Here is a 17,103-nt window from a genome sequence, read left to right as displayed (position 1 = left end):
ATTAGTACCAAAATAAATTCAAATACAATATATTGAATTTTAATGGTAATACTGAAGAAAACATCAATATAAATAAACCAGTGATGCTACTGACTTGGAAATCACAAAAGACAGATGCACGTGGTGAAAAAATTTACTTGGCAGAGTACTGTATTTAAAATACATGCACTGTCAAACTGGGTTCAAGAGTGAGAATGACAAGTACGATAAAAGACTTAACAAGGAGTACACTAACAAAAACTTTTTCTGAGCCGATGGTAGCTGACAAAGTATTTAATGGGACTAGTGCTGATGTTCCTTTCATCCAGCTCTCTATGTCGGTTTGAATTTTTAATAATATGGAACCATTTCTTTAGAGAGATATTGCTGAGAAAACACTGAAAATGTCTTGAAAAAAGATAATCCCAAAGAGAAATCTAACTAAGGTAAATTAAAAATTTGACGTAAATTATATGCTCTAATGAAATAGTATTGATGTTTGCAGACATCTATTACATTACCTTTAATCCTGTTCATATTGTTCAGTAGCTTAGCAAGTTACAACCTGTTGAAAAATAAAAAACATTATGGAGTTGACAATACATAAAATCACTATGCTGGAATATTCTACACAGATTTTTAAATAATTTCTATTTCACATCATCTGGTGAGGCATATAACACCCGGTCTAATCTTCATTACCAAGTTGGTGAGCTCAAGTGAAGGAGTTTCTTATATCCCAATAAGATGGATGAGAGACGGACACTACCAGTAATATATTTTTTAAAAATATAATTTTGTGTTTCCATATAAACACCCATCACTTTATCATCTAGCCTGCTGCGCAACAGAGCAACCTCCAGGTACTCCACAGGAGAAGAGTGTCCCCACCACTGGTCTAAGTTAGCATTGGCATTGCAACAGTTCATCAAAAACCCATTAATTTACATTAACCTAAATACATTGTAGCTGTTTTGGGTTTTGCTATTCTGATAAGGATTTAAACTATGGCCTGCCATATGGGCTTATTTTTGAATGAAAGTGAATAGTTCCAAGTGACCTCTTGTATATCTTCTGCGACAGGGCTTCTAAAGCCAATTATTCTTCCTACAAGAGGAAAGAGCAGAAGGTGAGGGGCAGCTCAATGATGACAAGGAGGAAGCAGAGAGGCACATATTTCCTCACCTTACTCTCCATGAGTCTTACACTCCTCAGCTACAGCTACCTAGCAAAAGGGGTGTCACTGAAGCACAACCTTTGTTTGGTACTGCAGGGACATCTCCCCTAGGCAGGATGATCACTACAAGAGGCTAAAAAGGGTTGGGTGCCTTTGTGGAAACAACAGCAGTAGCAGGAACATGGGACCCCTTGACCATACTTAAGTGGTCCAGAAAAGCAGTAAAAGTTGGTTTGTCAAGAATATCAGCTCCCAGCACCAACACCTGGGACGTCACTGTCAGAGTGCCTGTGATCGTCCCCTGCTTGGATATATTCTATGTATGTTGTTACTGCTTTCAAAGTGATTATTCCATAATGTCAGAGTGCCTGTGATCGTCACCTGCTCAGACATGTTCTATGTCTGTTGTTACCTTTTTCAAAATGACTTCCATAAATTCTTGGACACTGGCCAAAATCATGTGATAACTCTCACTAATTTTTACAACATTCTCAACAGTTTCACATTAGCTGCCTTGTGAGTATGAAGTGTTGATGGAGAATTTTAGTGTTATTGTTCATCGCCTATTACAGACAATGTAAAACGACTTTATCAAGCTGAAAGTAAGAAGATCCCTTCCTATAGTAAATGCCTCGGTAATTCTAAGCCGGCTGTCCGCGGTGAGCTAGACTGGCAATTGGCGTTTTTCTATGTTATTTTACTTGCTTTACAAGAATTTAAAGTAATATTTTGTCGGCCGGCTGTAACTAAACTGTGATTGACCTTTGAAGACTACACAACTTGAATTACCTAACGCAGGGTAGATCTAAGCCGGCATTCCGCGGCAAGCCCGCCCCCCAACCTCCATAGCTAATACGGCAAAATTGTAACCAGTAAACACCCCTAGGGTACGTTATGTTGGTATTTTTAGGGGTGTTGACTGGTTACAATTTTGCCGTATTAGCTATGGAGGGGTGGGGGGCTTGCTGTGGAATGCTGGCTTAGACCTACCCTGCATTAGGCAATTCAAGTCGCGTAGTCTTCAAAGGTCAATGAGAGCTTAGTTACAGCCGGCCGACAAAATATTACTTTAAATTGTTGTAAAGCAAGTAAAATAACATAGAAAAACGTCAATTGCCATAGTCTAGCTCACCGCGGACAGCCGGCTTAGAATTATCAATGCCTCTTTTTCCACGATAAGAACTTTGGCTAAAAGTGTCATTATGCACTATGCACTGCTAGGCCTAAGGGGCAGACAAGTGGTAGTCTCCCTGCCAGTTACGATCAGGTGTGAAAGGTTAAGTCGAAGTAAATTTTTGTATTTCACTTACACGATCTACAGTGTTCTACGTCAGTTTAATCTTTGCCACCTAAGCCAGGAATAGGCCCCTAGATTAAGATAGGTTGTAGCTTTGTATTTTACTATGCAACATTTACGTCATTCCAGGTCAGAAACTCGCTCCTTAGGATAGCCTAGGTTAGGAAGCATCCTTGTCTGACTTATTGAGCTCTAGTTAAGGTTAGGTGGGGGTGGGGGTCTAAAGAAGGCAAAAAGACACACCCCTACTTAAGAAAGGGCTAAGTACCATAAATTTGCGGCAGGCTGACGACCTACATAAATGTGTCAACATGAATAACTCTACCAGAAGGAGTATGATTAAGGTACACAAAAAGGTAAAAATAAGGGGGAAAAAGTGCCTTGGACTACAAGGTAAGAGAACATAATTCAAATATAATTCTATATAACAAAAATAAAGTGACAGGGAGATCAATATCGACGGAACTGAGTACTGTAATACTTGCAAAATATGTAGAATTCAAACCTCAGTAAGTCCTCTGCTTTAGTTCAGTTGTAATGTGGAAGTATTGCCTCTTCATCGGCACGTCCTTACTTTTCAGTACGTTATTACGAGTTCCTGTGATATTTTCTCCCATATTTGGCATACAAGTCTTTTCTAATCTCTCCTTCCTAAACAAGCCATTCTAACTATTTTATTATTTTTTTTATTTATTATTGCTTTTATTTTTTTATGTTTTCTCTTTTCACTTACATCAGAACAGTAAAACAAACGGGCTGTCTCCTATATTGTACCTTTCCACCAACCTCTTTGGTTCCTATTTCTTTCACTCACCCTTAAACAATTCTATCCTGCGCTGTACATTACTACTGAATGTGACTTGATATCATACAGTGTTTCTCGTTATCTCTTCCTTCTTTTCTGTATATATTTGTAAACAACCTTGTCCCTTTATCGCCCTCTCCCATCTTTTACTAACCACTTTCCTAATCTTATCGATAATCTCTCCCCATTTTCTTGAAATTCCTGACATTCATCTCCTTGTTTTTCGCGTATCTCTCAGCTTCTTTCATCTATCTCTAACATTTATTCTCTTTCGTGTCTTCTAAGACTTCAATAAGCAATTTCTTACTTCGTCTGTCCTTCTTCACCACCCTAGTCATCCCTTTGCAATCTTTGTCCTCAATAAGTGTAACTACTGCCTCATACTTAGAGGCTCCCAAGATTTTCTGTCCTAATCGATTTTTTACATGTCCTTTTCTGTTACATTTACTTGTGCCGTCCCATGCAGAACTGCTGGTAACACTAAAAAATATTTTCCGAGTTTATGTTATGGCAGCAACTTTGCCATCAACGAGTATGTCAGGCCTGCTTGCTTAAAAAATCCAGTTATACGCTGAATCGCAAAATCAGGTATTATAAACGTTTCAAATGATAAAAACCTCATGGAGGTGCGAGTTGTGAGGCAACTTAACGTCCTTTCATGAAAACAGCCGAAGAGCCTCTTTATTTGATCAAATTAAAGGGAATTCCAGCTGCTAAGAATGTTCATCAGAAGCGAATTATAAGACCTTAAAATATTTTAGACAATCAGAAACCAATTGAACAATTACTAAATTTCGTGCATTCTCATCTTTTGTTTCTGAGGTGTATTTCTTTTTCCCTCTACTTCTACGCCTAAGCTCTTTATGCCTACTTTTGCTTTTATGTTCTTTATCTATAATAGTTTTCCCCTTAAAATCATAGCTTACTATGCTGTATTTGTTATTATTTCCAACCCAGAGTTCCTACATAACTCTATTAATATTTTTCATCTTCTTTTGGACCTCTCGATATCTGTAGTCATTATAAACCTATCGTTTGCGAAGAAAAATGCACATATTGTTATTTCATTCCCAGCCTATAACCTCTTGCAGAAATGGTGAGTGATTAAGTGGATGTCTCAGACGATAATTTGGTCCAGGCAGAGGTAAACATAAAAAAGAGGGTGGACAGAAACAGATAAATGAAGGGGAAAGACGAAAATATAAAGAAATAGTTTAGTCAAAATGAAGTGAAAGCGACGGAAGGCGCAAGAAACGGGGAGGATTGACAGCAGGAGGGAAAATAGAGGATAATTTATTTTTGATGTATCGTGCGGGAGAAATCTAAAAAAAAAAAAAAAAAGATACGTCACTAATTATGTTATTGGGTTCCAAAAGAGCCTATGATTCCGTAAAGAGGGAAAAAGAATTAACAGAAGCAATGATAGAGTTTAAACTGCATCCAAGCACTATAGGTGCAACAGGGGGCAAAAGCAGACATAGGCTATGAAATAGAAAAGGAACTGGAATAAGAATACACAGGGTCAACTACTTCATTTAAGCTGATCACCCGTAAGTTACAGAAAGAGCTAAAACGCGATTGGAAAGGTATTATTCTAGGTCCTTCTTTTTTAGACATAGGCTACACCTTCACACATTTAACCATCACTATTGTTTAGAAGCACTATATTGCTATGAACCATCAATTCTAGTATTTTCTTCCATTACCCTTTTCTTCTTTGTATCCAGAGAATCCCAGATGTCAAGTGAAATCATCCATATTTATTAAAAAATGTTCTTCGTCAGCTTCTTGCATTGTTTCTATTTTTTATTACCATTTCCTGTTCAATTAATTTTTTAATCCTAATGAACGCTTGCCTAGACCTACCGTTCCTTTCTTCATTTATCTTCCCTGATTTTATGAGCTTCTCCACTTCTGTCTTCCTCATCCTCATATTATTTGTGAAATCTTCCTTACACCATCTGGCTTCCTCTTTCATTCCTTCTTCGGTTTCCTTACACTCACATCCATGTGATTTATAAAAAACTAAATTGAACACCCATTTCTTGTTCTCTTCCAAAAGCGTGGCTAGGAATGTTTGAGAGATGGGGGCCCAAATAATCAAGACTGATTTGTACAAGGGACTTAATGCTGGGGTCTGAAGAAGCGCTAAAATAATATATATGGTAAATTATAAACTTCATAACATATGACAAACACAGTAATATAATATGATAAATATGAAATGTAATCCTATTCGACTGGGTGGTATTTATAGTGTGGGATTCCGGGTAGCATCCTGCCTCCTTAGGAGTCCACCACTTTTCTCACTATGTGTGCTGTTTCTAATAGCACGCTCTTCTGCATGATTCCTGGAGCTACTTCGGCATCTAGTTTTTCCAAGTTCCTTTTCAAGGATCCTGGGATCGTGCTAAGTGTTCTTATGGTTATGGGTACAATTTCCACTGGCATATCCCACATCCTGCTTATTTCTATTTTCAGGTCTTGATACTTATCATTTTTTTCTTTCTTTCGCATCTACTCTGGTGTCCCATGGTACTGCGACATCAATGAGTGATACTTTCTTCTTGATTTTGTCAATCAGCGTCAGATCTGGTCTATTGGGACGTATCGTCCTACCTGTTCTGATACCATAGTCCCAGAGGATCTTTGCCTGATTGTTTTCTATCACTCACTCAGGTTGGTGTTCGTACCACTTATTACTGCAAGCTAGCTGGTGTTTCTTGCACAGGCTTCAGTGGAGAGTTTTTGCTACTGAATCATGCCTCTTTTAGTACTGGTTCTGTGCAAGCGCCGGACGTTCGCTTGCTATGTGGTTTATGGTCTCGTCTTTCATATTGCACTTCCTGCATATGGGTGAGATGTTATTTCCATCTATATTATTATTATTATTATTATTATTATTATTATTATTATTATTATTATTATTGTTATTGTTATTATTATTATTCCAAGAATTTATCACGTAGACCACAGACATCTCCTGAGGATCTGGTTAATGATAGCCTTTTTGATTTAGCATATCCCCACCATGTGGCAAACAGCAGGATCTTCACAGACAAGCCAATACTAAATACTAATATATAAGACAAAAATCATCATGCATGGACTTTTTTATCTGATCCTAAATGTATTTGGGCGATGTCACTGAGTAATCAGGCAGAGTTTGAGACATAACCAAACAGCCAATTTGGTGTCGATATGCTTGTCTCAGATCAATATTAAAAAAGGCCATATAAGTCGACAATGCAGCAAACGAATCTTCATGGTTAGGTAGTGGATGATTGGCAACTTGTGATCGGGGTTTAAAATCACTGTACAGTCAATCACTACACTTACCCACGGTTTAGTACTGGGTAATAACAAGATAACCCAATTTGAAGATATGACCCGAACTTTCCCAGATATTGTCTTCTGCTGATGTATGTATTACATTTGCAGCCAATGGTTTGAACGAAAAGGTTATAGCCCTTGATCTTGAGAATTTTTAAACCGTAAGGATTTCATACTAGTATAGCCACTACATGTTTTGCACATGCTTTGCACTTCATTAGCAATCTTCAAATAGTTCTTCAAATAATCTGAAAAATTTCATTTGTGGAGCTTTCTACATTTTAATCTTGTGTAACCGTGAAAATATTTTCCAAATCTGAGGTAATGTATTTTAATAAATTTAGGTCAAGCAACGTTTGTTTATGCCCTTGTACAATAGCAAATGTCAAATTATCGTTTTTCTGCTGCAGATATTGCACAGTGGCCTTACTTTTTCACGTACTTATAGTCTCTCAAAATCTTGTCACAGGGTTTGGCGACCAAATTAAGTATACTTTTTGCCCCTTCCTCCAATAATACTGAATCATCAGCAGCTGCATCTAACCGCATTATGTAGTGTACTGTACCTCTCTTAAAACTATACTGATAGTTGTGGATATGATGTAACGTTATAAAAGGGAGCACACAGGTAGCCAAAATGTTTTTCAAATAGCTTCAAGAAAGAGAAGAGATCACGCTTTGTAGTTTTCTGTAAAAGAAAACTATTGTACTGGCTTTGTCTGTCCGTCCGCACTTTTTCTGTTCGCCCTCATATCAAAAAAACTACTGAGTCTACAGGGCTGCAAATTGGTATGTTGATAATCCACCCTCCAATCATCAAACATACCAAATTGCAGCCCTCTAGCCTCAGTAGTTTTTTTCCATTTAAGGTTAAAGTTTGCCATAATCGTGCGTCTGGCAACGATATATGACAGGCCACCACCGGGCCGTGGTTAAAGATCTATTTTCGGTGGCCTTGATTATACGCTGTACAGAACATTCGTTTGCGCCGAAGAAACTTCGGCGCATTTTTTGCTTGTTTTTTTTTAAGCTTACAGTAAGCGAATTGCCGCCTGTTACCAACCAAGAACGCTGAAAGGGATAACTCTTGGAATTTTGAACATCTATGGAATCAAGACATTAAAAAAAAAAGTTCTACGTGTTCTAGTAAAGTTTTCATGTTGGAAATCAAACGATACTCTGTTGACTAATCTTACGCTTATTCGGATACTGAGTGGTTTAACAATTCTCAATGCTACAAAATCACCGGCAATATCATGTGTTCCTTTCTCTCATAATATAAAGTCGATGAAAAATAGTCATTCGATCAACGTAACGAAAAATCTCAAAATGGATCTGTGTCTGACTTTCAACAGAAAGAAAAATTCTTTTCATTATCTGTTTCGACAAAGGTATCCTCACTAAAAAAATCGCTACAATTATTACTTTTAGTGCGAGCAGTGATTACTCGGAAAAAGTAAGAAATGAACCCACAGCGAAAAACGCAACGAAGTGGGGGTTTTTCTTGTCTGTAAAAGATGAAATGACTGACCTAAATAAAATGTTTCGAAAAAACTACCAAAACATAATTAAAGCCAAGTATCTCCTCTTACACGTGGCAGAACAAATTGGCCTAGACTCTTCTTTTTCTTTCTTTCTGTCCCTTTATTTATTGATAAACTAACATTTTCTTCTTTGTTCTTCGGCTTATAGTTACTGGCTTGTAGTTATTCTACCCTTACCTGCTTTCAGCAGCTCCCCTGTCAGTAAATTTTTCCTATAGAGCTTGAGAAATCGAGTGAAGGGGATTGCCCCGGAGACGTAAACCGTTTTTGCCGAAATGCCACGTTACATAAAGGCTTGAATAAGGAATTGAATAAAAGTATCACTGGCAAGATGAGACACCATATAAATTAAAAAGACATTCTTACATGTTTCCAGAAGACATTTTAGCATGTTCATACCGTAAGCTGGCTAGACCGTGGCTTCAATTGTATGTACACTGTCATCTTAAAAACTACTGAGGCTAGAGGGCTGCAAATTGGGATGTTGATAATCCACCCTCCAATCATCAAACATACCAAATCACAGTCGTCTAGCCTCAGTAGTTTTTATTTTATTTACGGTTAAAGTTAGCCATAATCGTGCATCTGGCAACGATGTAGGACAGGCCACCACCGAGCCGTGGTTAAAGACTCGTGGGCCGCGGCTCATACAGCATTATACCGAGACCACCGAAAGATGGAACTATATTCGGTGGCCTTGATTATACGCTGTACAGAAAATTCCACGGCGCTGAAGAAACTTCGGCAGCATTTTTTACTTGTTTACTCGCCAGTGCTGATGTTGATAGCCATTCGCTGATATCAGCAAATGGCTATCAACATCAGCACTAGTAACTGGTCATCGTGTTAGCAACTTAGCAACCTCATCTCTAGTCCCTTGCACTTCTACACAACTTACCTTCGTGATATTTAACCTAAGAATCGGCAGTTCTACTTCTAAGACTAAAGAAAAAGAATAGTTGCATATGGGGAATTTAGCGCAAAGATTTTTTCCCCTTGGTAAAAGAGTGCTCAAAAGCAATAGTGATGACATAACACTATCACCCATTAGCAATTCAATGTCGCGCGGGGCAGAGGTGAATTCTGAGGCTTATTCTTATCTTGCTCAGCGCTTAGGTAACCACAAGAGGCTATGTGAATGTGCAATCTTAGCCCTAAAGAATGCTGCTGTTCATCGCTAATTCAAGACCGCTCGACTAGTTACCAATAGATATTCACCTCTACAAAGTTCCGCTGACTTTGTTCCCAACGAATATTAGATAGTACAATGCTAGACTGATTTTCTTAAGTCTTTACATAAAGCTACATTGTGTAACTTCTTACAACCCTAGAGATGTAAAGCAATCCCCAACACCTCAGCACAGGGACACAATTGATGGTCAAGAGTTTGGCACCTTTTATCACTGTGGTTACTATCATAACTGTCTGTGGAGGAGATGAGTTCATATCTAGAATATCGATCATCTTATCTCAAACGCCCTTCCATGAGAGATTCCTGTTTCTAGGTTAGCTAAGTTTGATGTACAAATCAACATGTCCACTTTGTTCGCTATCACATACGGGGATCTTAGACAAAGAAAGGGTAGATACTCTAGCTGAAGAAAGACTAATAAAAGTTCTGATTATCACCTACCCTTCACTACTATAACAAGGTTCAGAAGTCTGCATCGGAGTCAGTCCTTACAAAATACAACAGTCATCTACGAAATAGGAGGATCGCCCACCAAACCACTGATGCCTACCACAAACTATCTGAAGAACATGAAACAGTAATGACCAACAAACAGAAGACAACAGAGTGAAGATCCACAGGCCATGACTGATGTTTGCCGCGCTGGTAAGTGTGGTTACCTTTCTTTACAAAAATGCCAATGATAATTGTTCCATACTAAGATCGTTAATGGAGCCATAAAGAAATTACTTAATAAAAAGTATTCTTCCATCCAAATATGTTTTAATGTTCCTATGAAAAAATTTGATGCGTCATTTCCTTATTTAAAAACGAACAGACTTCGCAGGGCTTCACGAAAATAATCAGTAAACATGATGTGAAATTAATTCAAAACAGTCACCTGACAACTGGCTCCCTTTTCAAAGAGAAAGACCGGCTCTGCCCTTTGATGACGTCTAATGTGTTTTACAAGTATACTTGTCCCATATATGGCATGGGAACCTACGTAAGATCAACAAAGCGTAAAGGTACGGGTTGGCTCTTATAGGGGGTTTGGTTATAGAACGGGATGTCGTTGGCCAACCCAAAACATTTTATATAAGAAATCATTATCTAAAATATAAAACTTTTATCGAATACAAAGATTTCTCGTAATTAGTTAGTTTGACAACTCTAAAAGCCTATTTATTTTAGAAGCATTGAAAATTAAACAAGTTGTTCCGTCTTTGAATGCACAGTCCTCAAATTTATGTATGTATGTATGTATGTATGTATGTATGTATGTATGTATATGTATATATATATATATATATATATATATATATATATATATATATATATATATATATATATAAATATATATAGACACTACCCTATATTGTGTATTTATAAATATATTGAGACATTCAACATTTACAAGCATTCAGATACAAACAAATGGAATCGCAAATTGAAAGTGTTCAGAGTGCTCCTCTTTGCCGCCCGTTTCAAATTTTGTTTTGTGCGCCTATTCTGTACATGCAGTGCTGGATGTAAGGTGTATTGTTTTAGGATGAAAAACTTACAGTGCTGTATTGTTTTGATATCATACTGTACTTAAGTAGGCATGAAGAGTGCAGTAACCAACTTACAAATTCAACATATAAATGGCTGTCCAGAACTCGCTTGTTGGTAGCGTGGTGTCTGTTCATATTTATATATATATACATACAGTATATATATATATATATATATATATATATATATATATATATATATATATATATATATATATATAGCTATGTACATATTATATATACATATATATATATATATATATATATATATATATATATATATATATATATATATATATATATATATATATATATATATATATATATATATATATATATATATATATATATTATATATGACAATGGCTGCAACTGGGACCTAACCAATCAGGGCTGCTTTGCGCTGTACGGTGTCTGTTTTTATTGATCATGAGGAACGTATACGTATCCCGAGTGGCGCACACATTATGTGGAGTAACTCTCCTGACATCAGTCCATTAGGACTTGGGTCTTTCATCCAACCGTCATTCTGCTCTGTTGAAAGGAAACCTTTGCCTGCCTGAAGCGGTACCTTGCTGTAAAGGGTAATTTGTAATCTTTCTATAAAGTTTTAAGAATTCTTGTTGTTCGTTTACTCTGTAAGCAGTGCAATTTCAAATCAGATGAAAGTCTTATTTATTATAGTCAAAATTGCCAGTGTCCTTTGTGTCCTCTTGTTCAACTGTTTGATCGATTAGTCATTTCGAGCAAAACAGCATTGCATTGCAACGTATTTCCGCAATCCATTTTGTAATGCTGACTGAAGAACAGTCATAATGAATGACGATTTTCCCTCATTTAAAACATGACTGGACATTAGCCCTTTAAAAGATTCTTCTTCCAATTGTCACATTCCAGATCACCATGAATGGCAGCAGCTGTCTCCGCATCGCCACTGGACATGTAAGTAACTAAAAGAGCTTACGATAATCAAGCGTATAAATGTGTGTGTGTTGTGTATGCATATATGCGTACGCGAGTGTGTTTGTGTGTGTGTTAGTTGGGAAATGTTTCAGGAACGGGGCGCGATCATTGATAATAAATTGATAATAGCAAACATTCAAGTGTAAACTTTTATAAGAACTAAAAATGGATTATATTGGACTAGATATTAGTACACATTCGATGGATGAGTTATTTGAGAGAAGTAATGGCGAGAATGGTAGAGGCTGAATCATTACTTGGCCAAATGAAAAAATAAAAAAAAAAATATTTCTAGAGAGGAAGGATTCAACTTATGACTATAAACGCATTTACGTCAAAACAGTTTCACGAGAAGGAACTGGGAGGAGTAGGTAGGTCAAAAAGTGGAGGTAAGTTAGGCAAAGGTGAAAGACACAAACATGAAACAGAGGTTTATGAGGAGCATGAAAAATTCAGGGATGGGATAAATGAATCAGCAGCAGGTACATATAAGAATAGGTGCAAAGGAAAAACGATTAAAGGGAGGATAATGGAATAAGAGGTTTAGCAAAGACAAAAAAGGTTCTTTGAGGTGCAGTTGGGGGACAAAAGAGGAGTCCATGTGCAGCATGCAAGAAGATGCATTGGATAGGCGAGAACAAAATAAACAGATGAAAAGGCTGAATATGTTGATACGTTATGGGTTCATCTGAACAAATAGTTCGGGGAGAAAACAAAAATTATACTACTGGAATAAAAATTTAAAGTGAAGTAAATGTGCAAAGAGATCTTAGACTAAAATATATACAGAGAGACATGCCGTGTGAAGAGAATGCAAATCATTTCCAAAGAACACAGTATTGTGATGAGATCTTGGATAACGTGGAATGAAGGATTGAATTGAATTAATATCAATCAAGCACCAGGGCTTGGAGACCATATGGTGCTATGTTATGCTGATTACAGCTGCAGCATGATCAGAATGATTGGTTGGTATGTTATATTAGATGTATATTTATTTGTTGAAGGAAACAGATTACACGTTCTATGGAAAAGTGTTCCGTTTCTGTGAGAATATCATGAAGGTGAGGTGGACGGGGAGGCAGTGGCCTAGATGGCATTCCATCAGTGGGGGGACCTACAGTAGGTGGGGCCAAGATATTTTTTTTGGGGGGGTGCAAAGAAAATTACACAAAACTAATGTACCAATCTGTAATCAGTAAAATATACTATTCTCGAAGGTTCATATTCGTGTGAATGAAGGAAAATAATAGTATCAGTAATTAGTAAACCTGTATTTGAAATTATAGAGCTCAATTTTCAATTAATTTTCAATTCTTATACGCAAATGTATCAAATAGCTACAATGGGAATTTCAACTGGGGAGGCCAGGTGGGGGCCATGCATCTTACCCGAGGGGGGGGGATGGCAAGATGCATAGATTATCCCTTTTTCACATAAAATATATCATTTATTATTTCTTTTAGACAGTGAATATTTTATCTTCATCACCAGTCAGTCATACCACCTTATTTTTTAATATGTTCTGTTCACTCCTATATTTCAGTTTTTCTAGATATTACCTCAACAAAATTCAGTTCCTGATTCTTTCAGTGTTCGCTCCCATTTTTTTATACAACCGTCTTATATTCCTGTTTTTGCCTTTAACTCCTATAAAGTTCTGTTGGCTTTCCTCCCTTTAGTATTGTGATTTAATTATTATTAATATTCATATAAGCCATTCGCCCTCCTTGGCTTCGCTTCCCTACAATAAAATATTAGAACCAAGTTTTTCACGTGCAAGAATGTATTCGGCCTTTTACTAACATCTTTTCTCACTAAATTACACCGACATTTATTTTTTCATTTCTCACTATCTTGTTACTCCGCTCTCAGACCCCATCGAATAATCCTTGAAGATATAAATACGTCGTTTTCCAATTAGAATGTTCACCTTTCACTTAATTTTTATTATGAAATCCCCACCGTCCGTCTTCCTATAGGGCTTCTCATACGAGTTGCGTTTCGTCTTGTCCTCTTTTGCAGTAGTTTCATGATCACTACTTCGACTATAACGCTTTTTATCCATTTTAACTGGCGCTGCTCTGTTACAGCTGTACAGTTTTGCATTCGTAGTGGGCTACTTTGTCAAACAACATACTCGTATTTTCTTTCGCCCACCCAGGCACACTAATTAAAGTCTTGAAAGTAGCGCAATACTCTAACATTTTTGTCAAGGAGAAATAATTACTTGAGTTGTGTAGTTCCTCGCTGGATGAGCGGGTTCCGTTCTCAACTACCACCTTGTTGGTCGCGAGTTCGAATCTCCGACCGGCCAGTGTACAACAAGAGGAATTTGTTTCTGGTGCTAGAAATTCATTTCTCGCTATAATGTGGTTCGGATTCCACAATAAGCTGTAGGTCCCGTTGCTAGGTAACCAATTGGTTCTTAGCCACGTAAAAATAAATCTAATCCTTCGGGCCAGCCCTAGGAGAGCTGTTAATCACCTCAGTGATCTGGTTAAACTAAGATATACTTAACTTGAGTTGTGCGATTATATGTTGCCGAAGTTAATCAGTCTTCCTATCAGGGAAAAATGCCAGTCTCTGACAGAACCCTTGACATTCGTGAAGGTCTTATGAGGGTAAGAAAGGAAGGCATGTTTCCACTCAGATCGATACGTCTCCTATCAGGGATTGAAATTCTCTCTATCTTTTCTCCTCTATTGCCTCCGTTACCGAAATCTAGTGGCCGCCGTACTCGGTTCACGACGGAGACAAACTGGGAGGAGTTATGGAGAAGGTCCTAAAAATCCTCGCACTCAAGCTCAACTTCTGGTAAGCTTTTCGTCGCTCTGCTATTCATCTGCACTCTTAATTCATCACCGTTATCTTTACCATCAATTCACTGTCATCATTAGAAATCTATATACTATAATAATCGCTGTCGTCTGCAAAGGTGACCGCAACAGTAAACACTTATAATCGTACTTTTAACATTCCATTAGCAACATTGACCTTTTAGTTTTATTCTTGTGCATTTTTTTGCCATCATTCCCTTCATCGTTGCATGAATAATCCACATAAGACAGTTACTTACTGTTATTAGTTTTTGATTCGTACTTGTTCGATAAATTTAGAACCCTGTTTAACAATTAGGTCCTACGAGCTGAACATTTTCATAACAAGAACATATTTTATAGAGATTTCCGTTGTCTGCAGTAACTCAACAGTTTCAATTACTTGATTTCGGTTTCTTAATGTTCCTCTGCCTTCTGTCGAGAATCAGGATAAAATAAAAGAAAAGAGCAGCCCTAACGGGAAGCAATGTTTGTGTATTCCTTTATTTTTTGTAGTTATGAATTAGTTCGAGCGACGACAGGCGGCTGGGGCACTCGGCTCCCGAATGGCACCTGGACTGGAATGATTGCCATGATGATCAAGAAGGTAAGAGACTGTCTTAGTTTTTCTTCAGAAGCGCTAATTAGATTTTGGTAAGAGGGCAAGGAAACGTCACGTTTCCTCCAGAGACACTAATTTGATTTTATTAGCAAGGCAAAGGGATGGCTCACTTCCTTCAGAAGCACTTAGTAAATTTTGTTAAGGAGGTAAGCGAGTGGCTCATTGCCTTTACAAGCACTAATTAAATCTTGTTATAAAGGTAGGGGAGTGCCTTATTTCCTTCAGAAGCACGTATTAAATTTTGTTAAGAGGGTAAGGGAGTGGCTCATTTCCTTTACAAGAACTTGTCAAATCTTGTTAAAAAGGTAGGGGAGTGGCTCATTTCCTTCATACAATAATTAAATGATGTAAAATGGTAATGGAATGGCTTATTTCCTACAGAGGCACTAAGAAACAGTTTTTAGATCTTGCTTTTTATATGCTATAGCTCTTTTTATGAATTTCATGGTAGTGACATAGTAATGGGCTGAAGTTTTTGAGTTTTCGAATGTGTGGGGCTATTGGAAAGGATTTTGAAGGATGAGGGAAAACGGAAAAGGATAATGAACTCCGCTTGTTTCCATGGTGAAAATCATTTTGCCTGGATTTAGTAAACCACGAGGCACAGTATTTATAAACTTCAGAATCTTGGAGTGGCTGGATATATTTTAGGTTGACTTCAAGATTTACATACAGGTATAAGCAGCAGCGAGTTGCTGTTGATGGGATCTTCAGCGAACCAAGATCTATTGTATTTGGCATCCCATAGGGTTTTTTTTATAGTATTCTTGGTCAACTGTTGTTTTTAGTGTATATAAGTGACTTCGTTGTTGGCCTGGAAAACAGGATTGTTTAGTATGCCGATGATGCAACACTTGTGGGTGTAGTCAAGTCTCCACTTATGAAAGATGAAGCTGCCCTTAGTCTCAATCGTGGCATGAACCGGATTAGTGTAAGGTGAAGGCGATGGGATATGAGGCCGAAGTATACCTTAGTTTAACCAGACCACTGAGCTGATTAACAGCTCTCCTAGTGCTGGCCCGAAGGATTAGATTTATTTTACGTGGCTAAGAACCAATTGGTTACCTAGCAACGGGACATACAGCTTATTGTGGAATCCGAACCACATTATAACGAGAAATGAATTTCTATCACCAGAAATAAATTCGAACGCGGGACCAGCAGAGTGCTAGCAGAGAACGATACCCACCCATCCAGTGAGGAACTGATATGAGGCCGAACTCCAGTAAAACTAAAATACTACTGATTTGCAGACCTCGTACAGATTTTCTTCCCCATCCTCCCCTTCAGGTGGATGGGATTTTGTTGAATGTCTGAAGCTTCAACTATTCTTGGTGTATCTTGTGACTCGCATCTCGCTTTTGAGAAACATCTAATGAGAATCAGAAAATGTGGCACGAAAGCTAGGCATTGTATGTAAGGCCTCATATGTTAATAACAGTGATAAAATCAATGCAACCTGTTTCAGGTCATTTGTACTCCCTGTTCTAGAAAATTGTTCTCAGGTGTGGATGTCTGCTTCTGCCAGAGATTTATCTCTTTTGCATAAAGTGGTTCGTGGTGGTAGGTTTCTGTTCCTAATATTAACATCTATGACTTGGACCATCGATGGATGGTCTCTTGTTTGTCAGATTTTCGTAAGTTGTGTTTCAACAGAGATCTTTCTCATTCACACTTGGTCCCTGGTCCCCTTTTCCTGCCGAGAGCAACTAGATTTGCATTGATTTTATGTGCCTCGCGTTCGAACTTCTCAGTTCCAGAGGTCCTTTATTCCTTACACCGTTGGACTGTGGAACTGTCTCCCTGAAGATTCGTACAACTGGAACTTCAAAAGTTT

The 17,103-nt window shown here is 37.7% G+C and overlaps 2 protein-coding genes across 9 annotated transcripts in view; one reads left to right on the top strand and one right to left on the bottom strand.

Annotated features, from left to right (window-relative positions):
* The window catches only part of LOC136843138 (uncharacterized), a 33,549-nt gene that overhangs the window by 13,342 nt on the left and 3,104 nt on the right, over window positions 1-17,103 (bottom strand). For 3 of the 8 annotated variants that reach the window (XM_067111179.1, XM_067111187.1, XM_067111182.1), the window contains exon 2: window positions 501-544. In XM_067111179.1, coding sequence (XP_066967280.1) covers window positions 501-516 — 16 coding nt within the window. In that variant the 5' untranslated portion in view covers window positions 517-544. Of the gene's footprint in view, window positions 1-500; window positions 545-2,466; window positions 2,495-2,934; window positions 3,282-17,103 lie in introns of those variants that run through there. The other 5 variants (XM_067111181.1, XM_067111180.1, XM_067111188.1 and 2 more) reach the window with 5 other exon arrangements.
* The window catches only part of LOC136843140 (glutamate receptor ionotropic, kainate 2-like), a 30,123-nt gene continuing 24,408 nt past the window's right edge, over window positions 11,389-17,103 (top strand). The window contains exons 1-2 of the mRNA XM_067111190.1: window positions 11,389-11,446; window positions 11,760-11,804. Coding sequence (XP_066967291.1) covers window positions 11,766-11,804 — 39 coding nt within the window. The 5' untranslated portion in view covers window positions 11,389-11,446; window positions 11,760-11,765. The remainder of the gene's footprint in view (window positions 11,447-11,759; window positions 11,805-17,103) is intronic.

This window comes from Macrobrachium rosenbergii, chromosome 11 (genome assembly GCF_040412425.1).
Source record: "Macrobrachium rosenbergii isolate ZJJX-2024 chromosome 11, ASM4041242v1, whole genome shotgun sequence".
Classification (NCBI taxonomy): Eukaryota; Metazoa; Arthropoda; class Malacostraca; order Decapoda; family Palaemonidae; genus Macrobrachium; species Macrobrachium rosenbergii.
The sequence above is the reverse complement of the archived record's forward strand: the minus strand, read 5'-3'. Positions and strand labels throughout refer to the sequence as shown.